Source organism: Diachasmimorpha longicaudata, chromosome 11 (assembly GCF_034640455.1).
Source record: "Diachasmimorpha longicaudata isolate KC_UGA_2023 chromosome 11, iyDiaLong2, whole genome shotgun sequence".
Taxonomy (NCBI): Eukaryota; Metazoa; Arthropoda; class Insecta; order Hymenoptera; family Braconidae; genus Diachasmimorpha; species Diachasmimorpha longicaudata.
The window spans coordinates 4354049-4381709 of NC_087235.1; the positions used below are offsets into that span (position 1 = coordinate 4354049).

The 27661-nt window shown below is 41.8% G+C and overlaps 4 protein-coding genes across 10 annotated transcripts in view; 2 read left to right on the top strand and 2 right to left on the bottom strand.

The window, feature by feature from the left end:
* Positions 1-27661, bottom strand: part of LOC135167395 (43 kDa receptor-associated protein of the synapse homolog) — a 124342-nt gene that overhangs the window by 73542 nt on the left and 23139 nt on the right. The window contains exon 2 of one of the 2 annotated variants that reach the window (XM_064130551.1): positions 19126-19194. The exons of the other annotated variant lie outside the window; for it this stretch is intronic. The gene's annotated coding sequence lies outside the window, so the exon portion shown is untranslated. The remainder of the gene's footprint in view (positions 1-19125; positions 19195-27661) is intronic. 2 annotated transcript variants of the gene reach the window in all.
* Positions 157-23134, top strand: LOC135167387 (triple functional domain protein). Of its 6 annotated transcripts, XM_064130521.1 has the most exons (18): positions 157-355; positions 828-1231; positions 1634-2614; positions 3005-3106; positions 3356-3451; positions 4017-4198; positions 4319-4466; positions 4856-7879; positions 11564-11888; positions 15904-15973; positions 16232-16947; positions 17318-17760; positions 17872-18060; positions 18164-18405; positions 19883-20126; positions 21026-21572; positions 21644-22713; positions 22890-23134. In XM_064130521.1, the coding sequence occupies exons 2-18, from the start codon at positions 857-859 to the stop codon at positions 22995-22997; spliced, it is 8862 nt and encodes a 2953-aa protein (XP_063986591.1). In that variant the 5' UTR covers positions 157-355; positions 828-856; the 3' UTR covers positions 22998-23134. The 6 variants fall into 6 exon arrangements, with proteins under 6 accessions (XP_063986591.1, XP_063986592.1, XP_063986593.1 ...); XM_064130522.1 differs by lacking the exon at positions 3356-3451; XM_064130523.1 differs by lacking the exon at positions 3005-3106.
* LOC135167397 (KICSTOR complex protein kaptin-like) lies at positions 23329-25186 on the top strand. The gene is made up of 6 exons (XM_064130555.1): positions 23329-23654; positions 23717-23979; positions 24053-24219; positions 24296-24544; positions 24672-24969; positions 25049-25186. The coding sequence occupies exons 1-6, from the start codon at positions 23423-23425 to the stop codon at positions 25133-25135; spliced, it is 1296 nt and encodes a 431-aa protein (XP_063986625.1). The 5' UTR covers positions 23329-23422; the 3' UTR covers positions 25136-25186.
* Positions 25414-26381, bottom strand: LOC135167408 (transmembrane emp24 domain-containing protein 2-like). The gene is made up of 3 exons (XM_064130572.1): positions 26138-26381; positions 25705-26048; positions 25414-25630 (listed from the first exon to the last, which is right to left on the bottom strand). The coding sequence occupies exons 1-3, from the start codon at positions 26259-26261 to the stop codon at positions 25481-25483; spliced, it is 618 nt and encodes a 205-aa protein (XP_063986642.1). The 5' UTR covers positions 26262-26381; the 3' UTR covers positions 25414-25480.

The following is a 27661-nucleotide window of genomic DNA, read 5'->3' on the forward strand; positions in this document are numbered from 1 at the left end:
AACATCATGCGCTACATTAAAATGATGATGACTAATTGTCCACGGAGCTCCAAACAAAATTAATGCATGTACAATGATGTACTAACGATACACAATCATCTACATTAATGAGGTTTTCCAGATGGAAAACCCCCACTTGCTAAGTACATTGTAGTGTTAACAGTACCATTGAGCCCGCATAGGAGAAAAGATGGCAGAAGAAAATACTCTCGCGTTACACGACTGGCTTTAGCCCTCGTCGAATGAGCCAAACAATATGTACGGTGTTCATTGCAACAGTGTTATACAAGTACTCTCAGCCTCATTAACCGTGAAACATGAGATTATTGGTGTCTCAATCGTGGCAGTAACGCAGGTAAGCCGGTTTGATTACTAGTCCCACGCAGTTAACATCGACTCAGTATATTATGTATACCCCAACCAAAGTAAATGGCAAGAGTCTGGTGTATATGGCCCGTTGGGGCTATCGCCAGTGCAGGATATCGCGGAGGGGAGGGGCAATTTTGACAATCGAGCTATCAGTTGTCCTTCAGACACTTCCCAGAAGTCGAGGGAAAAAAAGAAATTCCTTTTTTTTCCACCCAACACACCACTTTTGTCTACTTTAATTTGACGTGTGTGTGTGAGAGCCAGTAAAGCGTGGCCTCGACGTTATATATCTCAGCTACTCCTTTTTTTTCCCTCTTCTCCCTCTTTTCACGGTCAGAGATTGATTTGCAAGATGAGGGCACGCGATATCCCGACAATGCACCGACAGCTATTGCAAAATACATCGGAAATATGAAATCACCGATTCACTGGGCGAATCGAAATTTCTATTTTTCCAGATAGTTTGATTATTAAGTACTAGTTTAAAATGGATGGAACTGGAGCTAAGGAGCTCCAGCCACTGCTGGAGGAGCGTCTTGCCATACTACCTGGTGGCCGTGATCGTCGTGGTGGACCTGTTCTAATATTTCCAACGACAGCTAGACGAGAGAGAGCCAAATCCGAGGACTACTGTAAACTACTGCAATATCTACTGGCAGTACCGAATGACGAGACAAGAAGTCTACGTTTCACTGTGATTATTGATATGCGTGGTGCCACGTGTGACTCAGTTCATCAGATATTGAAGGTTCTTCAGGAGCACTTTCATCGCTCGATCTACGTTGCGTTCATCATAAAACCGGAGAATTTCTGGCAGAAGCAGAGAATATCCCTGTCTATACCGAAAAAATGTAACTTCGAGGTGAGTTGTTTGTAGTTGTTCTCTCCCCCAATACTTTTGCCCCTTTTTTTTCTAAATGGGAACAATCAATAGGGGATAGCCCAGCTTGAATGCAGATACGTGACTCTGTGTTTGTGTATCAGTGAATAGAAGATAGGACTTGGCGCAAGTCGACACTGTCCTACTTTGGCACAAGTATCCCATTCTACACAATTGCGTCCAACAATGTGCCTATACCTCGAAGAATAGAAGGCTAAAAAATACCGCTGATTTTAATGCTATACCATCGTCTGGAGTGAAAATACTCCAAAGCTTAGATGTTATTTTTTTCCGATACATTCCCTGACAAGTTTTAAAGCAGAAAATAGCCAGCGCGGTTGAGTGGATTTTAATCATCATCGATGTCTCCCTGATGCATTTCAGATAAATACAATAAGCCTGGAGGCCCTGTCAAAGGTAATCGATCCATCCCAGCTAACAGTGGATCTCGACGGATCGTTGCAGTACGATCACGGTAAATGGATTAAAACGAGATGTGCAGTTGAGCATTTCACATGGCAAGCGACTGAGCTTTTGGATCGTCTCGAGGAACTGCAGGAAGACCTTGGTAGAAATGATTTTGCTGATGACGTGGCGGGTGCCCGGCATGGCCTTGAACTTCACAACAAGATTAGAAAGAAGATAATGGAAGTGCCAGTGGAGGGAATGAGGTCCGAGGGCCAGAGACTCCTTCAGCGTTACAGCAATACATTGGGTTTGGGCTCTGCTGAGGGGGGCAGCATTGAGTCTGGTGCCTCTGGGGGGAGTGATCCTGATGGCAGGTGTCTTGCACAGTTGGTGATAAGTCGAATTGATCTGCTGGATGCAATGCAGCAAAAGCTCCTACAGCACTGGCACATAAAGAGGGAAAAATTGGATCAGTGCTTTCAACTCAGACTCTTCGAGCAGGACTGCGAGAAGATGTTTGACTGGATTTATCACAGTCGTCAGGGCTTTCTGGGTAATTACGTGGAGATTGGCAGGTCCTATCAACTCGCTGAGGAACTGCAGGAGCAGCACAAACATTTTGACACAACTTCCAGGAGTGTTTATGCTAAGAATATTCAGACTATTGGGGCAATGGCTGAACAGCTTAGGGAGCATTATGCTGCTGGACACATCAGGGTTGTTGCTAGCCGGCTTGAACGCGCTTGGTTGGAGTTTGATGCTGCTTTGAGGGAGAGAACTAGCGTTCTCAAGCTCAGTGTTCAGTTTCATCACAAGGCCGAACAGTATGTTGACAGTGTTCATGGGTGGAGCCAGGCCTGTGAGTCAACAAATCTGCCCAATGATATTCAAATGCTCGAGCAACATATCAGGCAACATCACACGCTGTACGAGGCTATGTGTCAAATGTACACTGAGGTGAGCTTTGGGGATTTTTTGGGGAAGGGCGCGGGGGGAGAGAGGGCCTGTTGGTTTGTTCACCTCTGAATAATACAGTGGGATTTTTTGTTGCACATTCTCGGGATTGAGAGACATCAGGAGCATTTTTTAAAGCCCGAATTGACTTTTAAAGAAGTCTCAAATGCGAACAATTGGTCACCAATGACATGAAAAATAAAAAATCTCATGAATTCACGATTTGAAATTTGATGGACCATAAAACGTCGATAAATATTGGTGTGATAACTTGTTCAGGTGATATTTATTCGCGATAAAATGACTCGTTAAATTTCAAAGCCTGTAATATTTGGAGGTGATATCCGATCTATTGATCTGTCAGACAGAGCTCAGTGACGAAATATTTGGCAGGTTTACAACGCGTATCAAGCATTATTGAGTGGATTGGGAAAGATGCTGCAGGTCTGTCACAGCACAAGTGTCACCAGTGGCAGTGAAGAGACACTCGATTATGTACGAACACTAATTTCATTATAAAAATTCACTATTATTTCTAGCAGGTACTACTGGCTTGGGTGTCTTGGTACTTTCGAAGACATTAACATCGATTTATTTTACAGGATTCATTAATTCATCTCAGTTATTATTTTTCACCGTGACGTTGTTACATATAACATTTTGTATATTGTTCGTTCATAATTAATTGGGTGAAGGTGTTGTAATTCTCACGTGTACGCTTTTTTCGCTTGTATCGATGTTTAGGTACACAGTACCAGTAAGAAGCTTCTTTATCAACTGGATCATCTTGTCCAAGTTTGTAATCAACCACAGGGGATTGACCACTCCAACCGAAAACACGTATGTCCATACGTCTATCCTCATTTGTATTGTACATATTTTTCTTTTTTTTATACAGTCGTATTTGCACGCTGCATGGTATTCTAATCAATAATCCGGCAAACGAATGTTGATTATTCAAATTTTTCGGATTATCTCCCGCGGTTAATGCATGGTAGACAATCAACCCTACAGGGATATTTCCTGAACTTTGTCCATTTTTATGAGTAAAATCTGAAGTGAAACTTGGCCAACAAATTGTGTTAAATTAACTAGACACTGAAAATCGATATTTTATTTCAATAAGCTTTTCCACACAATTACGAAAAATATTCCTATGAGTAATAGGGATATTTTCATTTGTCCCTTTGTTTATTCAATTATTCCTGTAGAATTAGAGTGCAAATTTTTTTTGGGGAAAAAAATGCTCGTCATTGTCCTCTGCTTGTAAAATTTGTTCGTAGATTTCATTAAAATTATTGGAAATATCTCTACTATATGTAAATACCTGTCTCTCGTCTCTAATTTTCTTTCTTTTGAATAATCAAAAATGATATTGATTTGAATTGTGTGCCTATTCGGCCAGAATCAGCAGGATGGGCACACAATGGATAATCGGGGTGGTATGAGTGGAAATCCAGCAGCGGATTACAGCGAGGGTGCGTCACACGTGCTTGCTGTCATACATCAGATTTTAGGGCATCACAGGGCTCTCGAGGCCCGCTGGCTCAACCGAAAAGTTAAATTGCACCAGCGGTTGGCTTTGAGGTATGGCTTTTAATTATTCGTAATGCCTTTTGTGTCTCATCAGTCATTTATATGTCTCCCGACACGTCTTGTCCTCTTATTGTACGCCTTGTGACAATTATGAATTAATTACACGTGCAGATTGTTCCAAGAGGACGTGAAGCAAGTGCTGGATTGGCTGACAAATCACGGCGAAGTTTTTATTCGAAAAAATACGGGAGTGGGGAGAAATCTGCAGAAGGCAAGGGTCTACCAGAAGAGTCATGAGCATTTCGAGAATGTTGCTCAGGTAATAAATCTTAGAACAGTTATAATCCGGGATGAGTGGTCGATAACAGGGAAATGAGTCAATTCCGCTGAGTGAATTAATATCTCAAGCATTGAAACCTTTCTGTGAAGATGATACAGATGTACTTAATACATATTCACGTATGTTTCCGTTGGTTTCGAATATATTGATTAGGAAGTCTGCTTCAACTCAAGTGAACTTATCCTGTTTTGCTTCTCCGCTGTTGAATTGTAATCCAATTATCACGTGAATAGTTCACACTGTCTTTTCATAATTGTATCAATGTCTTCGAGACATAGATCGATTCTCCTGATTTTCCAGGGATATTTTTTCTAATTAATTACATTTTACTTAATCATCTCACATTATTGAAATCCATTTTTTTTCAGAACACCTACACAAATGCCGAAAAGCTCTTAACAGCAGCTCAAGAACTGGCTCAAACTGGCGAATGTGCCCCGGACGAGATATACGCAGTGGCTCGTGAGCTCCAAGCCCATGTGGAGAGCTTCAAAGCTCGTGTCGAGCAACGTCGCTGTAAACTGGACCTCGCAGTTGCGTTCTACGATCACGAGAAGAATCTCAGCTCCTGGGTAGACGAGTTACGCCAAGAGCTCCAGCAGGACGAAGTTGCCGAGAATCTGGAAACAGCTGAGGGTCTTCTGGACAAATGTGCACAGCACCGAGGCAGATGTCTGAAGGGTTGCTCCGAGACCATTAAAGAGGGAGAAGTCCTGTTGGAGGAGCTGAGAGAGGACTGCCCCGAGGGCGATACTACGGGCTCTGTCAGTGCAGTGGAGGCAGCACTCGACAGACTGGCAGTGGTTCGTCACGAGCTTGAGGAGCTCTGGGCAACTCGTAAATTGCGACTGGAATTGTGCCTTCGTCTGAGAATATTTGAGAGGGATGCACTGGAGACGAGTGGCCAGCTTGAAATGTGGGCGCAGGAGCTGCGGGCACCACCCAGGGAAGGCTCCCCCGAGCAATTGCTGCGTGTTCACAACGATGGTGTTGCTCATATGCAGAATATTGCCTATCAGGTACTCCAGCAGGGCCAGGAATTAGCTCAAGTTCTGGAGCAAGCTGGTGTCTGCATAATGGCCGATGGTCAGCACACAGCGAGTGCTCGTGTTCAAGTACTCCTCGAGTTTCTAAACGAGCGAGAAATGGACGCTGAGGATCTCGCTGAAATTCGACGAATTCGATTGGAACAGGCAGCTCAACTCGTTCAACTCCAAAACGACGCTCAACACGTTGCTAATTGGATAAGAAATGGTGAAGCCATGCTACTGGCGTCCCTCCGAGTCCCTGAAAATTTGCCTGATGCCGAGCAATTGCGTTTGGAGCACGAACAATTTCAGGTCGCCATCGAGAAGACCCACACATCAGCTGTACAGGTGAAGCACAGAGCTGATGCACTGGTCAGTGCCAATCATTACGATCCAAAGAGCATAAGGGATGTTGCCGAGGATGTGACAAAACGATGGCAGCAGTTGGTGACGTGCGCCGAAGAGAGACACAAACTTGTAACAGCTAGTATTAATTTTTATAAAACAGCTGAACAGGTGAGATCTGTCCTTGACAGTCTGGAGCGTGAATACAGGAGAGACGAGGATTGGTGTTCAGGTGGTGATAAGGGTGTACAAGTACCAACACTCGTTGGCAAACACCAGGAGCAGAAGGAGGCATTTTTGAAGGCCTGCACACTTGTTCGTCGTACGGCTGAGACATTCCTCAAGTACACTAATCGTAGTTTACAATTTTACAGCTATCAGCCTGGTACAGCTGGCTCAGAGAATAAAGTTAAAAGTATTCTCGAAGAATTATTGAGCAAGGAGAACAAAGTACTTGAGTACTGGACACAGAGAAAAAAAAGATTGGATCAGTGTCATCAGTATGTTTTGTATGAGCGCAGTGCTAAGCAGGCACTTGAATGGATTCATGAAACTGGTGAATCTTATTTAGCAACTCACACTAATGTGGGAAAAAATAGAATTGAAAATGAACAGTTGTTGAAAGAGCACAATGAATTCAAGGGAGCTGCCAAGGAGATGCGCGAGAGGGTCAAATTACTGATACAACTTGCTGATAATCTCATGGAAAAGGGGCATGCTCATGCTACTGAGATTAAACAGTCTGTGGGAGAAGTTGATCAGAGGTACAAAGCATTCAGCATGCGAATGGATTGTTACAAGAGCCAGATTGAGGATGATTTGGGTATACAGTCGGATGAGGGACAGAAGGAAATGTCCATTGACCGAAATTCTGATCCACTGCTTGAGGACAAGATCAAGGGAAAGGACTTGAAGGAACTGAACGAGGAGAAGAGACGATCAGCAAGACGTAAGGAGTTTATAATGGCGGAATTACTCCAGACTGAGAGAACTTATGTTAAGGATCTTGAGACTTGTATACGGTATTTTCTCGAGGAAACGAGAAATGGCAAGGGTAAAGTGCCATTGGGATTGCAAAATAAGGAAACAATAATATTCAGCAATATGGAGGAGATATATCAGTTTCACAGTGACACATTTTTACGTGAATTAGAGAAATATGAGACAATGCCCGAGGATGTTGGCCACTGTTTCGTAACGTGGGCAGCTAAATTCGATATGTACGTTACTTATTGTAAAAATAAACCAGAGAGCCAGCAGTTATTGATTGATCATGGTAGTCCATGGTTCGAGGATTTGCAGAAAAAACACAGGGTCGAGCATCCTATAGCTGCTTATCTCATAAAGCCAGTACAGAGAATAACAAAGTATCAGTTATTGCTCAAAGATCTGCAGACACATTGCCAGGAGGGACAGGGAGAAATCAAGGATGGCCTTGAGGTTATGCTGAATGTGCCTAAAAAAGCTAATGATGCCTTACACCTTAGTCTACTCGAGGGCTGCGATGTGCGTCTTGATACACTCGGTGATGTTGTACTTCAGGATTCATTCACCGTCTGGGATCCCAAGTTACTCATACGCAAGGGCAAGGATCGCCATGTTTTTCTCTTCGAGCTTTATCTTCTCTTCAGTAAGGAAGTCAAGGATTCAGCTGGCAAGGCAGCTAAGTATCTCTACAAGAGCCGTTTGATGACCTCTGAAGTTGGTGTTACTGAGCACATTGAGGGAGACGAGTGTAAATTTGCCGTTTGGACTGGACGTGCACCCACCAGTGACACCAGAATTGTTCTCAGGGCAAACTCACTCGAGGCTAAACAACTGTGGGTTAAGAGGCTGAGGGAAGTCATACAAGAGACGTACTTCAGTCTCAGTATGCCAAAGAGCCCGGCGAAGAAAAGCTCGAGTCAGAGATCTAGCAGGGATCTCGAGGAGTGTGCTTCATTGGATGACAGTGTTGAGAATCTCGATAGAAATTCGCTGGCCTCTTTTGGTTCTACCAACACAACAGACTCAGACAAGGTCAGTGAAATTCACGTATAATTTTTTTTTCCATTTTTTTTCCTCGCAATTTTTCATCGCAGGAGTTCGATAACATTTTTTAAATTCACCCAGTTGAAATGAAGTGAAGAAAAAATGGAATTCCAACTAAAAAAGTCTAGAATCATCTCCACAGATCTCCAATATGATGCAAAAGCTCTCGGCACTCCGTTAAATGTCAAGGAAAATCTCAATTCCCACTCGTCAACAAAATCACTCGTATTACCAGAAGTCCTTGCTCTCTCGTATTTTATACAAACACTCGAGCCCTCGTTATTCCCCTCAATCTCCCAAATTTCTCCACGACTATCCTCAAAATTCATCCAAATCGATTGCCTCAATCAGCGAAAAAAAAAATGGGGTAGAAAAATTATCCCGCCGCGATTGTCTCAGCAGAAGTAATGGAAAATGTCATTTACGCGCATGTGTAAATGCGCAAAGCACTGTCCCACCACCACCGTTGCTTCACCCCCTCCACAGCTGGAAAAACCGTTTTCAAGTTGGGTGGGCATGGGAGGCTGGATGAATAGAGATGGATAACATCTCCCGAAGCAAGGAAAACCGAGAGGACAGATGAAAGAGTGAGGAATAAGGTTATTCCATCTTTTTCCCACCTCATCGCCTGGATGAGACATCCCTACAACCCTCCAACCGGCGCACTCGAACTGTTGGAAAGCTCTCCCGAGTGTCGGGCGTTTCGGTACTCTATATACGATTTCATCCAGGAACGTTCCAATCAGTACGGACGCGACTCTCGGGTCGGCCGGACTCCGTTTACCATCAACGGACGATATATTTTTTTTTTCGTTATAAGACATCAAGATTCTTCGATTCCTCCTGTCCTTTTTTTATTATTTCACATCGCAGGGGGGTTCTGGGTCCGTCGTTGGTGGGTGAAAGAGGGTGGATTTTCAAAGCAAGGGAGGGGGGAGGGAATATTCGGGGGGTGGGAATCATGGCTGTCGTTTTGACGTTAAATCATCACCGAGGAGCCACCGCCTTGCTGTCGGTCACGACCTCCAAGCCCCTCGTCTTACCTCATCTCGCGTGAATCAACGTGTCAAGAGCAAGGATAACACGCTTTATATACCTTGGATAACAGTGATTGTTTCCGTCTTGCGTTAAAGTTTATATCCCAGTGTGGATTATCAATTGTGTTGACCATCAGTGGGTCTGCAACAATGACGTCACCAGCCGGGAAACCGGCAACAATAGCTCAAAAGGCAAGACGCAAGATATCACTACCGTGGTTTCGTCAAGGCTCGGTTGCACCTCCGCATCCTGCACTGGCGCGTCAACACACCATCGATACCCCGGGCTCTTTCCAGGCGCGTCAGTTGCGTCGACAACCCTCTCTAGCACAGGTAGAGAAAAATGTTCAATTGTTTAATCGTCGGGAATTGATCGTTGTTAATGAGGGAGTTTTTTTTACGAGGAGAGGACTTTTGAAGGGCTCTGGAGACACCGAGTGATCATCACTCGGTGGAGGATTCACCCAGGCTGTCATCTTTTCTCTTCTTATTTCTAGATGAGAGGAATGTGCCAAAAGGGAAAAGGAGATTTGCGCAAATGCGAATGATCGATTTAGTCGTTGGATGCCGAGTGTCGATACATTTGTACTGTGACACATTGGTGATAAGAATCATTGATATTGTATCTATCATTTTTATCACGAGTCTGCCACCTCCGAGGGCGATATTTGATGTCACAGCTATTTTCGGGAGCTTTGGTGATTGGTTGTTCGGAAGTTTTTTTTTTTTTTTTTTTTTCATTGGAGAATTTTGATCCATTCGTATGGGAACTGGGAGTTTTGGAAATATTACCCTCGCCACCGCAGGCCATGGGCCCCCCGTGGGTTGTAGCGATGAAAGTCGTGGCAAATTCAATTTCAAATCGTGGGGTGAGAATAATTGAATTATCACCTATAAACTCAGGGGAATGGGATAATTATTGTAAAATTTCGGTCACTGAAGTCATGAGAGTCCATTAGTTTTTCTCGCAAAATGGATGAAATAAAGGAGTGAAGGGTAGTTATAGTCCAAACCACTCCATATTGTGGGCATTACTCCCTCGACCACAGGCGATTTGTTCTCCCATGTGTAACAGCGATAAACGTCATGACAAATTCAATTCCAAGGAATGAGGAAGAGAGAATAATGTAGTGAATATTGACAAACTCTTTTCGTTTTCCTGTATCCTCTCTAGTGTCATGTGGATTAATAGAACTTCAGGGAGAAAAATAATTGTGGTAGTGAGGGAGAGGGGGTGGCCAGTGACACTGCTATCGTGTGCTGAGTCAATTAAATCGCCACTCAATTAATATTGACTAATTGCTGTAGGGCAATTATGAAATCATGATAATTGAATATTATCCCTGTTAATTTTCCATTTGAAACTTGATTTTCTGATATTTACGTAATCAGCTAGTGATAGGATGCGGGAAAAAAATGTTACACACGTGCTGGCAATTCCCTTATAGTCTTTTTTTCTGTTTGAAAATAAATCTACAACCCACGATATCAAATTAATTTATCTGTCATCAGGCTTCCGTTCTGCTTCCGTCCTTGAACGTATCGCCTTCATTATTATAGTAGACATCTCACCTCAATTTCATTGAGCCAAAGTGAGTAAAAAGTAGTTGAAATACTGACGGGTGACGAGATCGTTTGAAGAGGGTTGATTGTGACTTTTTTTTTTATCGGTATTAATTTTTTTTCCAGTGGTGTCCAAGTATTTTCTACATTTTTTCGGCAATATCCGAGTCAAGCGAAGCAGGAGTAATAGATTAGTCGCTCCGACGGTCCGAAAATTCAAAAGAACGGGGGTATTTTCACATTGAACCCATTTATATCGATCCATCGATTATTCAACAAGCGATTGGTTCACATGATCTACTTCTCTACTCTCGGAATACAGCGACTTTCCCTGAATCTTGGTCTATTTAATATTAAAGTTGTACGTCATTTTTCGCTGGGGAAACCAGAGGTGAAATTATGGAAATCCAGGAATCTCATTCAGAATCTCCTCCTCTAGTACGAAGCAGAATGAATAAGAATTATTGAAATACCTGGAATGATCGTAAGCGTAAGATTCGAAGGACTAAAACCGATGCGCCACTACGTGACGAGATAGGGAGGTGTGTTGCACGCGGTTTTTATTTCGTTAAAAAAACTGCAACAACTCCAACTTGGAATTGCATTATCTGAGAGGAAAATCGTTACGACGTTGTGATTATTTTCCATCATTTAATGCTTTTTAAAATTAAATTTTAGGAGCAAAAATTCAGACGTAATTCTTAATGGTCTTTTTTAAGGCGGATAATAGATAATGGTTATCTGGGTCACAAGGATTTTAATTTTCATTCAGGGAGAAAGGAAGCATTTCCATCTTCATAATGCTGGCCAACTGAATAAGCTCGATTTTTTCTCATTATTCTTCTTCAATTAGAGATTAATTTTTTTTTGCATTATAAATTTCTTCCAGACTCCCCAGGAGTTTTAGAATCATTTCAAAGGTCATCAATAATCCATAGAATTGTTCCAATCGAGAATACCGTAACTATGTTGGATATTTCAATAGTTTGGTATTTTTTAAATTGAAAAATTGCAAAAATCCCCCAAATTTTTGTAATTACTTCATTACTAAAATCTTGATAAATCTGTTCAGACTGGAGTAGTGGAGATGACCTGGGTAGTGGCTGATCACTCAGCAACCCCTGGGACACGTGAGCTAACAGTGACGAAAGGACAACAAGTGGAGGTCCTGGAGAATGGCAGTTCCAGTAGTGCAAACAGCACAACCCCAGGCGATTGGACTCTCGTTCGTCTGGCCCAAGGGCCCGGCCAGTCAGATCCCCCAGCTGAGGGCCTAGTGCCAACCAGTGCCCTGAAACAGCCGCCTACAACATCGTGCAAAACATCGCCGTCCAGGAAGCCACCATCGCAAACAACCATTCCAATTGCTCAACAGTCACTCACAAATGAGGATGCGGGTACGTTGAATGTTATTCCCCGCGAATGAATGCAAAGAATGAGTGTTTATACGTGAAAAGAATTCTCGTAATGTAGAGAAGGTGGGAGGAAACTATGAATCACAAGTGCATCGTTGAGAAGCCAGGAAAATTTACCATTCCATTTGATACAACAGATCTCTTTATCCTCATTTGATCTGATTGGCATTGAAAGAGGTTTTTCTCAATACGAATATAATTCGTCTCTTGTGAATTTATTCACTCACAAAACTTGACGACAAGTATATTGAACAATTGTCTCGTGCCATTTTCCTATCGACACGAATGAGAACAGTTAAAGTCCCTGTTTGCATCCGTTTTGAGACAATGGATAGGAGCAAGTGGAGCATTAAATTTTAACGACACCGAGATGAATCGAAAAATAACGGTAAAAAACGGCAGCAAGTTACCTTGAGAAACATCAACTAGATTGAATTGACCGAGACAATCATAATCACGTTGATTATGTATTTACTGTAAATAGTACATACGCGGTATTATTTTATGTACAGTGGTATACATGAGGCCGTAAGTCCGCACTCGATCAATACGCACCAGCGGGTGTCCTTGACCAGTTCGCAGACTCCGGGCCGCGCTGTTTCTCTCTGCTTCACTTCACTTGAGAAGATCGTACCAAAGAGGAGTTGAAGAGAGAAAACTAGATGAAAAACCTTTGCCTATCGCAATGTACGGGTACTTATCTATTCGTGAATTTCCTATTTTCTTGATGTTAGGAAGTTGGGAAAGATTCCAAACGACTTGGTTAATTCACACTATCCGGGAGAGACACATTTTCGTGCTTTATTTTTTATTCCTTAGTTTGAGACAGTGTGGGGATGAGATGATGCTCAATAACATTGAGTGTCGACTGTTGCTTGAGGAAGGGAAATAGCGTGTTTGTCAGTCTTGGACGAGAGCGTCCAAATGCATGTCGAATCGCGTATTTATTTTTCTTTTGAGGAATCGTAATTTGTGGTATGAGGATGACCGAAAAGAGAACGCTAATAAGTGTTGTGAGGACTAGATCTCTCCCGATAGCACGAATCGTACAGAGAGGTTGGCAGATAATTGATTTTTGGGGAAAATTTTATCGCGTTTCTTCCTCCAAATGTTGAGTCAATTCTCATAATAGTTGAAAGTTAAGAGAAACCCATTACCGCGGCTTATTTTTTGCTCCTTTCTTCGAGCCTTAATTATCGTTTGAGACAGGGAAACATCGTGTTTGTCATGATGATCATGAAGATCTGTCATGAATACTCTGTTTTCTTAAATTTCTCCCCCTTTTTTAATGTACATCGGTTAATAACACCATCGGAGAGCCACATTCTCGCGATTAATTTTTTACTCCATCCTTTGAGACAGTGTGGAGATAAGGTGACGTCCACCACCACCGAGTCTCAACCGGCAATCGCGGCAGGAAAACATCGGGCTTGTCAGTCTCGTTGGAGCGCACCTAGTGCGCTCAAACGCTCTTTGAATAGTTCGCGTTAATTGTCATTGCTTTAGAAAATCGATATCTGCCATGAGGATGACTGACAAGAGACGTTTAATGACCGTCGTGAGGACCAGGTCACTCCCTTTGCTGGGAATAACGCGGAAAGGTGGGCAGAAGATGATGGCTTGTGACAATATTGGATTCTCCATTTATTTCCGGAGATCCCGTGGAGAATCGCATCATTTACAAAAATCCAGTTTTTTCTCGAAGTTTTGTTTCACACGTGTCACATGGAATCGCACTAATTTTCGTGGTATTCAGACCTGTGTTTCCCCAACAACACCCCCAACAAAGTTGACAAACGATAATTCATCGTGATAATATTGGGTTTTCCATTTATCCGTGGAGATCTCGTGGAAAATTTCGTAGAATTATGTTATTATCCTCAATATTTGTTATTCACATGGCGCATTAAATCGCATTTAACTGGGGAAGTTTGATAGCTAACGCCTGGCGACAACTTAATCGAATGAGACCGTATATGGAAGACACCTTGGCACCTCCTTAAGAGGTGGAATGTAACGTTACAACGTCAACTGACATTGAAAACATCGTTTAACGGGGTAAATTTCAATGAAAACAGGGAATCTATTCACTCGAACAATTACTTTGCGCGGAAAAGTGGATGGGCCTTAATTATTAATAAAAATTATTGGTCTCAGTGGGTGAGGGGAACAATGGAAATGCTGACCGAGGGAATATTGTGGTCACGCACGAGAGACTCGTAGAGTGAAAATGCCAACGAAAAATATGATAATATGAATAATACACGCTAGTATAAATCACGCAATTCTTCATCTAGTGTATGTACACATTTTATTTAGACTGAATGACGTGTTCTTATCTCTTTCCGCTGGGAGTGGAGACGAAAATATTAAAAACGTGAGAATAATGATGCCTTTGACGATAATATCGTCGAGATACGGTGTCGTATCCATATGCATTGAGGGATACAAAATTGGTTTGTGTGTTCTGGTACGAATCCAAGTACGCAGATCATCATTCTATCGTCGGTATATATCGATAGACTGTTTTTAACGCAATTTTGACACTATAAAGTACGATACGGTTGAATGTGTTTTTTTTTTATTATTTTATGAATATCGGGGGTTTCAATCGATTTCTATCAGTCTCCACAGGCCATTCCACTGTCCTTTCCCGGGGGATATATATTCCTTTCATTAATTCCGAGTACAAATACGTGACAACTACGATGTAGCCACGTGTGACAGGTACTCGTTATTATCGATTTTTCTCTCTCGTTAGTAAAAATTACGAGACACATTTTTTTTTTCTTCTTTCATAGCAGAATTAATGCAATTTTCACAAAGACACATTGGAAATTTATTTAAATTTCACCTCTCCTATAGAATTTATGAATTTATTAACTCTAGCTAGTCATCAGCGCAAAAAAATATTGTGTTCCATTTACCAACTATTAGAATTTCGTGGAAAAATCAGTATCCAATGAAAATATTAGTAATTGTTTTTTTTTTAATTAATTTCGAGTAGAAATAGAAGAAAAAATGAGAACAATTTTTTTTCATTTATTTCCACGCATAAAAACGTAACAATAGGGAGCCACGTGTGCACGAGGCTCGTTAATATCGATTTTGTTTACTCTCTTTAACAAAAAATAATGAGAAAAAATTTTCCATTGAATTTTTTTTTCGGTTCAAAGTAAGCACGATATCCGTAAAAAGATTACACACTTGAAATTCGTGAAATTGCTTCGAGAGGAAGTGGTAAGGAATGAGAGCGCGGTCAAAAAATAATCTGATGATTAACTCTTGTGTCTCATCAGCGTGAAAAATGCGATATTGTTTAACACTTCAAAATCATTGGAATCTAATCTAAAAATAAGTTAAAAAGGCATGTCGAGAGGGTCGTGCATATAGATATGACGTCAGACGTGTGCATCCACGAGAAATCCTCCGGTTTGATAGGGGCGAAGTGACTTAGCCACGGCCTTTAACTGTTGTCGCACAAACGTGACGATAAACTATAAGTTAAAAAAAAAACGACAGTAGTTGGAGTCGCACCAAATAAATGAGCGAATAGAGAGCCAAAAATGTACTATTTTGGCCTCTCTAATAGCCAGTGAGGAATCGAAAGACAAAGCAATAATCGAGATTTGTTTCCACGACTCATTCAATAAAATTCATCGCCATCGGAGTGACAATTGGAAACAAAAGTCGGTGAAAATGACGAATTGAAAAAGTTTATTTCGAAAATTGTTGTAACCACAAATGCTAAAATATTACTAAACTCAAACCAACAACGTATCCCAGAGGAGAATAAACGGCACACGGTCATTGGCTCCTATTAATACTTCCGTGAATGCATCACACGTGTCTAGACGGATTAAATGCACCGAATTTTGTTAAATATTACAAATTAGTCGTGAAAAATATAGGTGTTTAAATGTCTCATAATTCGGGGTGGCAATAAATACCGTCGTTATTCACTTCAACAAATTAGTTAATGATTAATTATCCTCAGATACCGGGGGCGAAGCTAATGGATCAACCAGTACTAATTCACCCGGAAACAAGAGGCGTGGCTTCAGTGGGTAAGTTGCATTCTATCAAAATATCAGCGATCTTGGCCTAGGTAAATCATTTCATACATCGAGCATTTTTAGACGAAATTGAGAACTCGAATATTCATGTTTTTATGATAAATCGAAGTCATTTGATGATCACTAAACAGGGAAGTTAATTCATTCTTGCATAGCAATCATAGAAATTTCCTGTAAATTTAGCCGTGACCCCCACAGGCATATATATAGACAAAGACAATTAACAATGAATCATTATTACAAATAAAGACGAAAATGGTTACCAACACCGCTGCGCAAGCTCAGTCAGGGTAAAGTAGAGAAGCCCTCGTCATCCGATCGTCCACCCCTGAAGAAGACAGGCTCTGACAAGCGATTTAAGCTACCGACAGGCGATAAATCAGGTAGAACCGTATCCGAGGGTGAGGAGGGTGAGGAGGAGGAGGTAGAGTGCGAGGACAGTGAGGCAACAGAGAAATATCTAGAGCAGAATGGTGGTGAAGACGGTGATGATGATTTTGAGTTACCACCACCGATGAAACCAATACCCGAGCCAATTCTTGTGGCAACGGGTAACGGTCCATCAGGCTCAACGATACAGGACGAATTGCCCGGCAAAATAACGTCTGAGAGATCCATTAAGAGTCTCGATGGTGCAACAGCAGCGGATTTGGCAGAGATTGAGCAAATTGTGAAGGAGAGTATGGAGCAACATACGGGCAATCTTGAGAGACACAACTTGATGGGTAGAGCTGTACGTCCTGGCTCAACTGAGGACGGAGGATTCTCGGGGGCTCCTGGACTCGTCGATGAGGGCTCAACTGATCCTGAGGCCGCTGCACTCGCGAAGAGACACTTTGTTATCACGGAATTGGTTGACACTGAAAGGGATTATGTGAATGATTTGAAGACCATTGTTGATGGGTACATGGCACTCATGCGGGATTCCGATAGTGATATTCCACTTCCTGAGGATCTTCGTGGAGGTAAGACTGGCAGAGTTGCTGGGTCATGGTGATTTGGGAATACGGGATTACGATTTAGGTCAATAGTGGTGAAGAGATCATTAGTCAAATTCGATTATCCCTTCTAGGGGGGTGGGGCAGGATTTTTTATCGTAGGGATTTCTCCTTGAAATTGCTCAAGAGGAATAAAATGGATTAGCACGAGATTTGTGAGAATTTGAATTGTTTTAGAATCGAAAAATCGAAGGGTAGATCGAGCTCAAAGGTTTTTTCGCAATTCACGTTCCATAATTGGGGGTTTGCTTGAGAATTGAGAGAAAAAATTATTCCGCCTAAAATTCCTGTGGAATTAATGTGTTCCCTGTGTAACCCACCACATTGTATCCCCCAGGTAAAGACAAAATGGTGTTCGGTAACATTGAAGCGATCTACGAGTGGCATAGAGATTTTTTTCTGAAAGCCCTGGAACGATGTCTCGATAGTCCCGAGGAGCTTGGACCCCTGTTCAAGAGATACGAGAGAAAGCTACATATGTATGTGGTTTATTGCCAGAACAAACCGGTGTCCGAGTACATTGTGTCCGAGTACAACGACACGTATTTCGAGGAATTGAGACAAAAACTTGGCCACAGACTGCAGCTCTCTGATCTGCTGATAAAACCAGTCCAGAGGATAACGAAATATCAGTTGCTGTTGGTGCAAGCACTGGAATTGACTGAGAAAACACAGAGATTGTCGGAGATTGAGGGCTTCAGGGCGGCTGTTTACGTCATGAGGATCATTCCCAAAGCAGCTAACGACATGATGGATGTGGGAAGACTGCAGGGCTTTGACGTTTGTATTTTTTTCTATTATATCTCTGATAATTGAATTTCAAGTCATCGAGGGCTTTTTCCTGATTGAATTGTACAATCGTTTTTATTCGGGGAATTATTTGCTTCGCAGGGGAAAATAACAGCGCAGGGAAAACTTTTACTTCATGGCCCACTTATAGTTTCGGAACTATCAGGACCACCCGCTCGAGGACGTGAGTGGCAAGTTTTTCTCTTCGAGCAGAATATTATCTTTAGCGAGGCTGTTGGAAAGAAAACCCAGTTTACGAGTCCTGCCTATTTATATAAAGCTCATATTCAGGTGAGGAAAACAGATTCCACTACTTATTTTTATTAATAACTGATGAACAAATAAATTTCGAAGGCTCTCGAAAATACTCATCAACATTTGTAATCGATAACAGGTGAATAAAATGAGTCTCGAAGACTCCCCAGATGATCCCGAAAAATTTGTAATTCGCTCAACGGACCCCCGTAAACCAGGTCTTGGATTTATCTGCCTAGTACCACCGCTAGTCGATGAAAATACACCACGTAGACAGCAGTGGTTTGATACAATAACAGCAATACTCCAGACTCAACGGGACTTTCTCAAGGCAATACAGTCGCCAATCGCCTATCAAAAGGAACTTACCAAAGATCCACTGTAAGATTTCCAAGAAACAAAACAAAAACCAAAAAAAAAGTTAAAGATTACCCCCTTTCTGGCATTTAATGATTAACAAACACGAAGTAAGAACCAACACTTACACTATTCACACAAACACAAGACACTCCCACCAGTCACTTGAACAACCTGTGAATATTCGTTCCAATAATATTTTTGTATATTTTATATGAAGATACGTAAAGCAAAAAATGGTAGTTGGGCAGTCGTAGATATCTTTCCTCGTCCCGATTAACCACCTACAACTCAAATAACTTACTTTTCACGCCTTTTTAAAGCCTTTAATGATGAGAAGAAGAGAAAAATGAGAAAAAAAAACAACTACGAAAAATAATTAAAATCTTTAACTTGTTCTTGTAATTCAAAACTCACTCACTCATAATATTTATTCGACTTGCTGATGCTCCCGGAGCCTATAATATTTGCTAATCCGTTCCAAATGTCCAATGTGCAATGTCTAATACATTAGATAAGAGATAAAAAAATGATTTTAAAAATGATCAGCAGAATACAATTACCTAAACTGGTCTTGATGGGCGGGGGGAGGGGGGAGATGGGTAAAGCTTGATTTAACAATTATTTTCATGACGAAGGACGTGTGGGTATCAATAAAATTTCAATGAGGAGAATAACCAGAGATAACAGTGAAAAATGTACGATAAAATATTTATAGTAATTTTAATAACGTTTGTAACTCACCGCACTGAGATGAATGAGGCAACAGTGTATGTAAATAAATAAGTATTAATACTTGAGGGATGACACGAACTGAAAAAAAAAGGAAAATCAAATTATATGATAACCAAAAATGAACGTAAAAACGAAGAAATGAGAGATGAAGGAAGAACATTGTTTAGAATAAATGATTAATTGATGAATAACTATTTTTCTGTAACAGCACTTTGAATGACCTGTAATTCCTATTAACTAACTCCTCTGTTTATTAACACTTTCATTGGGCACCCTATGGATTCCGTAACTAACCGCTCACCTTGCCACCAAGCTAGCTCTATAATCATCGATTACCCTTCATTGAATTAATTGATTAATTATCCACCGATTGTTAACCCTATGCCACTTGCCAGATGTATCGATGTTTAAGGATTTCACCAGGTATCCAATTATATCCATTAATTAGTGATTATTTCCTCAGTTGGTGTTGCCATTTTTTATTTAATGTGTTTTTTGTGTGAATGAGTGTGAAAAAAATTAATTGAGATATTTAGAGGTCAAGAGATTAATTGATGGACTTTTTTTCAATGAAAAAAAAAAACAATGTATTTACTTTTCCATATCAGTTACAAAATTCTTTTCATAGATTAGTTTTGCATTCACTTTTTCATCGAAATTTTCAATAGAGTTTTTGCCAAAAAATGGCGTTTTGTCCTGTCAATTTATTTCATGCTCAAATCTCTCGATTTATGAATACATTTTCATAATAATTTCCTTCATTCAGCCGTTCACCAACACCAGAGTCATCAAAACGTGGATCAGCACCAGTGACACCCACTCTGACAGTGCCACGAACCAAGGACAAGAGCCACAAGAAAGGACACCTTGTGCAGCGTTCCCAAACAGGAACTGGTCTAGATTCTGATTCATCGCGTACCCCATCACCAACAAAATCGAAACTCAATTTCCTCGAGGGCTTCAGAAATACTCTGCGTGCAAGATCTCCAGTTCGTACCAGTTCCATTCCGGTGAGATAAAATTGGATAAATAAATAATGTACAAACTTTCAGTTGCAAATGAAGCAAAATGCATGCCCTTAATATTTTTCACGGGATTGTGAACAACAATTAGTGAACACTTGTACTAATTATTCATTTCCAGCCTCGGGACTCTTCTGCTTCTTCCTCCTCTTGATGTCTGTCACTATCTGCTCTCTATTGCATTGCCTTCTGTAACTGCGACTACATACTGCTCTTACTAAAAAATAAAAAACCTGCTGAGCAAGTTTAAATGACTCTGCATAAAGACAATCAATAAAACCCCTTTCAAGTACAAAGACAGATTTTAAAAAAACGAAACAAGTGGATATTTCAAAAGCAATAGGACTAGTGAAGTAAATAAGTGATATCACAGATTTCATCTAGATTAGACCCAATAAAGAGAGATAAATCAGATAAAATGGTTGTAATTTCTGTGAATATAATGGCTTGGTGGTGGTGACTATTGGAAGGTGCATCTGGGTGAGCATGGCTCTGTCATCCTCGTTTAACTCTTTGAAAATACACTTAATACATTGTTAAATGGAATTACTAACGAGAGGAATCGACGTCGCGTGATACCGGGGGGCTCTTGATAAAAACAACCGATAAAACCCCTTTCAAGTACAAAGACAGAGGAAAGCAAAACACGCGGACCTTACATCAACAATAGAACTAGTGAAATAATAAAGTGATATCACAGTTTTCGTCTAGATTAGAATCAAAGGAGGTAAATCAGATAAAATCCTTGCAATTTCCGTGAAAATTGACGGCTTGGTGGCGGTGACTGTTCAGAGGTGCATCTGGGTGAGCATGTCATCCTCTCTAGCGCTTAAAAATAGACTTAAAAATTAAAAAATGGGGTTATTAACGAGGAGAATCGATGTCAGGTTGCACCTGGGGCTCGCGTCCGTCTGGCAGCTGATTGGGGGAAGCTTCACGCTGGAGACGAGCTTGTAGTGTCTCATTTGGACGGTCCAGGGCTGGTTGTGTCACCTCTGGACGCCAAAGAGGAGCTCTGGATCCCCGCGAGTCTCATCCCCAACTCATCGATCAGTCGGGCATGGTCGTTTCGACCGAGGAAGCCAGATGCTGATAAGCAGATAACCAGTCCTGCGAGGGCCAACGACAGAAAGGCGGAACCACCCAGGATTCTTGTGCAGAGTGTCTCGTCACCGGTTCGCGTCTCTGTAGGGGATATCGCAAGACTGTCCTTTGAAGTCGCCAATGCTGAGAGTGCCACCGTTGTATGGAGACGGGAGGGAAGGGACGAGGCAATCAACACTGGTGCGGATGAGAGGCATCAGGCGCGACAGGGCGCTGGACTGATTTATTTGGAGATCTCCAGGTGTCGGGTCGAGGATGCTGGGGTTTACGAGTGCACGATTAGCTCGGAGAGCGGATCTGCCTCAGCCAAAATCACTCTTTGTGTTACAGGTAAATTTATTGATTATTAGGATTTTTAATTTGTACCAAATATATTAATACTCCACATCCGCCTTCTTCAGGAGGCTCAGCAAGTGCAACCTGGGCTCGTGTAATAGGCACCACAAAGATCCAGATAGACTGGGAGAAACGTGACATAGAAGTAGGAACAATCGAGTACCGAACGCTTCCCTCCACCACCTGGATTCCAATTTTGGACGACGTAAAGAGCCCCCCAGTTCTCCTAGACCTGCTGGCAGGTGCATCCTATTCGTTTCGCGTCCTAGACAAAACGGGAAGAAATTCCACGGGTACATGTCCCTCGCCAGTCGTCACTCTTCCTCTCGACGAGAATATGAGCTGGGAGGCGGAGCAATTTATAGGTCGATACTTGGAGCTTGATGAACTGGGAAAAGGTCGTTACGCCCTTGTGAGACGAGCCAGGGATCGTGGTACGGGTCAAGAGGTAGCTCTGAAGCAAACGCTCAGGCACAAACAGTCAAGGGCCCTGACACGTGCTGAATACGATCTCTTGGCGTCAACTCATCATGCCAACATAATTCGTGCATTTGCATTATTTGAGAATGCTCCTCAACCTGGTGTCGATACAATTGTCCTTGAGTTGGTGAGGGGTCCAACATTATTCACTTACTTGAGCAAAAAGACTGATTACACGGAGGCAATGGCTTGTAAATTCGCTCAACAACTGTTGTCAGCACTTGATTGGCTTCATCAACGATCAAAATGTCATTTGGATGTTAAACCTGAAAATGTTATGGTTGATCAGGACACTGGCGTTGTCAAACTCATTGATCTCGGTGAAGCTGTTAGGGCACCCGTCGACGAAGTTGTTCCACCAGTTGATCTTGAATTTGCTGCACCGGAATTAGTACTCGGCAGACCAACTGGATGGTACACGGATGTCTGGGCTGCTGGGGTATTTATTTATGTTCTGCTCAGTGGGCTGTCACCGTTTTTAGATGATTCCGTTGAAGAGACAACAGCGAATATACTTAAATGTGATTACTGCTTTCCCGATGAGTACTTTGAGTTCATCTCCAATGACGCTAAAGATCTTCTTGGAAGACTTTTGATCCTCAGGGGTGACGAGAGAGGCAGCGCTGAGGTCTGCCTCAACTCTCCCTGGTTCAAGGTAATTCTGCCGATTGATTATTTTTGTTTTTCGGGTTGGGTTCCTGGTTGATGTCTTTGAGAGGAGTTTCCGGAGGTTAAGAAAGATTCTATCAATATTTCATTGAGGGATTGAGGAGAGAATAATCAATTTTATTTTCGAAAAGAAAATTAAGGGAACTTGTTTTCTCTTTCTAGATCGCCAAGGGAGCCACTATATCCTCGGCGAGAATGGCAGCGTTCATCGAGCGGAGGGCACACTGCTCCAAACCACACCCTGATCATAATGAGGGTTTATATAGTTGAAAAAAATTTAGGATAGTTGCATGTAAATAAGACACTGTATATTTTCCTTAGTATCTTTGATTCATTGTCATGATTTTCTTACTTGAACTATTGAATTGTACTTATTGTTAAATATACTTTTAGAGAGATACTTTTTACATGGAGGGTTCTTATTTTTATTCCCCATTTTCACAAATTCCGTAATTCTTATCAAAGGGTGATGAAAAAAATTCATAAAGGGCCTTTTCTTGAAAGGTCACCGAGGTGAAAAAAAATTGGAGCGATTCTTTTGAAGAAGAAAAATCGGGGAATCCAAAAAAATATGGCGACTGTTGGCAGCGCCTCTAGCGCCAATAATTCCCAATGTCTCCCCCAATACGTGGACAGCTGATGTATTTTGTTGACAAAATGTCAAGTATATTTGTTGAAAAACCCACTTAACAATAATGGGTTCGAGAATCCAAAAAGGGGCATTGGGTTCATTGATTAATATTCACTGGTTTCCCCTCGCCTCCCAGGGTAATGTGTACTCAATGTCCAAGTTGTGTTCGCCCAGTGGGGTTAACAGGATCCTCGTGGCATCCTTGAAACGCAGAATATACTCCTGCGAGTACCACAGGGTCAATGACGACGTCCTCAGGCCGATCGTCAAGGAGTTGCTCTTCACGTACATCCCAAGTACGTATTCTCATTATCATGGTATTTATTCTCGATGACTTTATGACATAAAAATGTCTCAGATGGGGCTGAGATAATATCGATTGATGCATTCAATAAGCAGCCACATGACGAGGAATTCACGATCGGTATAACGATAATAAAACCCAGTGGTGAGGGTACCGTTGAGCGGTACCTCAATATTTATTCGGAAACAGCTGGGGATGGGGATAATGGAGAGACTTCGATTGAAACTATTGCTCAGAATTGCCTGTCCATGGAGCTCACTTATGTACCTTATCTGCTGTATCACACGTTGATTTGTGATAGAGAAATTGGGGGAGAGGTAAATTTATCAAATTTTACAGCAATTAAATTTATTAAAATAATAAAACCTTGGAAAAATTAATTTTTCCCAGATTGTCTGGCTAATTTCTGGCAACGACAACCAAATACATATGATCAGAGAGGACAAACTGATTCACGGCTACGTTGAGTCACGAATCGACAAGTACTTCCCCGAATTGATTAACCTCCAAGCCCTGGTTCTAGGAATAAGCGTTTATTACTATCAGGACAACAAAATGTATGTACCCCGAATATTTCCCAAGGTCCATTGCTAACACAATTGCTGATTATTCAATTTATTTGATCGTATTCAGGAGATTGACTGCAATTGGTTGTGAGTGTGGGCTCGTGAGAGTGACTCAGGTGGACGTTGAGAGTTCTAAGGTTCTAAAAGAATGGGTCTTGAGGTATGACAGACCTGTATCGAGTGTTCAGATATTCTCTCGTTATAATTCAGTGCCATGTGACGTAATCCCGACTGAAGGAGGTGGAGGGAAAGGGGAGGATCCACCAATTTTGGATATTTTGATTGTTAATTCCATCAATTCGACTATTGTCTTCATGTAAATATCAATAATCTTTGGAATTTATAGCTTCCGACAATGGACTACTATTCTTGGAAGTTTCTGTGCCTCATTACAATTTTAAAACCGAACTGCAGAATTTTTCATCATTAATATCTGATTTAAGGGATGTCTTGCGTTCTGGGATGAAAAATCAAGCGATACTGCCCTCGATGGAGTCCACAGACTCCACATTATCGTCCTGCATTGCCGATATTAACATGGACAGTGTCAATGAGATATTATTAGGTACCTACAGCCAAGAAGTTTTCGTATATTCATTTTCTAGTCAGAATTCTTCTTGGATGCTCTTGGACAAACGAAAATTCGATGCTCCAGTGCATTCTATGTGTTATTTAGACTTGACTGGAGATGGGATGAAAGAACTCGTTGTTCTGACCCAGAGAGGTGTTTATATATTACAGGTAATTCCGTTAGCACTCACATTTTCGTAAGCGATAATTATTGAGGTCGTTCATTTTTATTTTTTTTTTGCTGATGCAGCACGATCAGACAAAGGTAAATCGTCTCCTGGAGGAGCGGATGAAGGAGTTGACTATAAGACTGTCTAAATCTTTCCACGAAACTTGAACTCTAATTGAAGCTCATTGTTTTTGTTACGATTATTGGGTATTAAACTGTTCATTGAACTGATTAATCTGTTGAAGTTTATTGTAATCATTTATTAATGATTGTCTTTATGAATAATAAATTATTCACAATTTACCCGAGAGAGTATTCATCATTACCCCCACAAATTCCTCACGACGAAATAAAGTAATGCAAATGAACCGAGAAAAAAAAATCTGCTAGAGCTCAAAATTCATAAATTAAGCCTAAAATTAAGACTCATTACTTTTCCCTAAAAGTATCACTTATAAAAGAGTTTATTAACCAAAATTGATACTCCCACAATTCCCCCATAGACCTAAAGTTTCACACAACTCTCCTCACTTCGAAAAATCTCTTCAAATAGAATATTTGACCAGTGGTCATTGAAATCAATACTGCAGCTTCGAAAATTGACCACAATACAACTCGGAAATTAGTACTTTCGTTGATTGCCCTGTGGTTGCGGTCTCGAACCTGAAAAATCATAATTCCCATTAATCCCCAGACTGAACCCCTCTCGACAAACAAAAAATCAAATGAAAAATGACCTGCATATACTCCTGTTCATTTTTCACCCCAGACAGACTAGTCCTCAAATCCTTGATCATGTCATCCAGCTTAACATGATTGCCCTCCTCGCCATCCCCTTCGGGCTTGTGCTCCTCCCCCACCTTGGGAGGTTCACTCACATCCATATTGAACATAACAACCTTCAGTAGCTGCGTACTCTGCTGATTGCTGAAGCAGTAAGTGTAAACCCCAGGCATATAAGCAGCAAACGTGTACTTTCCATTGCTTTCCCGTTCACCATGATAAATAACCTTTCCGTCTGGACCAACAATTTTCACATCGATGTCGAGAAATCCACCCTCAGCAATCTCAAAAGTCAGTCCTAGAATATTTCCCAGTCAGTCTCATTAATATTTTTCAACTGGACTAGAAATAATTCACTGATGATGTGTAAATATTAACGTTACTAACCCATTTTCGTTCCCTGCTCGACTCTGTCAAAGAAGCACTCCTCCGCATGTGTATCGACGCTAATAAAATAAGCACTAGCATCGTAAAATACACATGCAAATACCAATAAACACAGTAACTTCATCTCAATGATTAATTTGTTGCTGCTTAATTTTTAACAACCGACCACTCGAAACTAAATAAATTCTATCGACGTTGCTGTGTCGAGGCTGTTCTTACTGCCACGTTAACAGCCGGTAACACATCCTAGGGATATTCCCCATGGATCACGTGAACGGCTGGCCGATCCTAGGGAATCCCCGACAGTCCAAAGCCGTCGCCATCAGCCCCAGCCAATGATCTCATCGCCTCCACCTCTATTTAATTAATAAATACCCGTCCCGTGTACCAGTCACCACGATTGGCCCACCACCTATACAAAAACCCACTCACAGCCAATCTCCTCCTTGCAACAGTTGTACATAACCGCTCGATGCACGCACATATGTAACACAGTGGCAGTCAATAACTGTCAGACACTCACTACACCCCCCCCAAACCCCCTTGAAAACCCACAAAATATGAATGGGTTGACTGCGGCACGCGTATCAACAATTCATGAAATTCAAAATTGATTCCATCAACCGATTCTCAATAATTCAATGAACTCTCCTGAAACTCCAAATCGCCCCCACCCCAAATACAGCATTCCATCCGGAGCGTCTACAGACAAGGTCAACTACTCCCTTTTTCTCATTCTTATTTTCACCTCTCTCTCACCCCACAAACGAAAGAAATTCGCCCATAAAATTCTTTCCACGAAACTCCCTCTCCCCTCCCCAATGCCCACCAATATTCCCATTAAAGTAATATACCGTGGCAAGGAAAAAATGGCTCGATCCTCATCAAGACCCCACCCTTCCCGATAATTAACAACATCATCCCCGGCAGCCCTTCCCCATAAAGTAAAACAGAGAGGTCTCTACCCCAAAGTGAGAAAAGAATATCGAAGGAGCACGGGGGTAGGTACGGAATGGCGTCAAGTCCCCCCTGAATTTAACCCTCCTCCTCGTTCACCCCCTTGCCACCCTTCCGGCAAAAGGCAAAAGGGAAAATCAATAAAATCTCGCGTCAATGGCCAACCACATACGTTCCCCGTCGTCGTCGTTTCTACAACATACCTATTTCACCCAAACCCCTCTGGCACGAGTCGTTCGGTTGTTACACACACCCTATGTCGACCCCTTGGTCTTCAACCCCCCCTCATCCACCCTATTGTGCTGCATACACGGCCTTGGCTTCGATAAACCATAGGTACGTGAAGAGGACCAAGGGGGTTGCCTCTACGGGGCACATTCGTGCTCACTTCGATATGCGATTGTACGTGTCGCCGGGTATAGATCCCCCCCGCCCCCTCACCGACTCGCCCAAGGACTCAAAACCCCTCAAATGCATCCCCCAAACGGCCTTTGTACACGTGTGCCGCATTCAACACACGTGCAGAAGAGCGAGTGCATCTGTGCCGACATATTCCTATTCTATTCG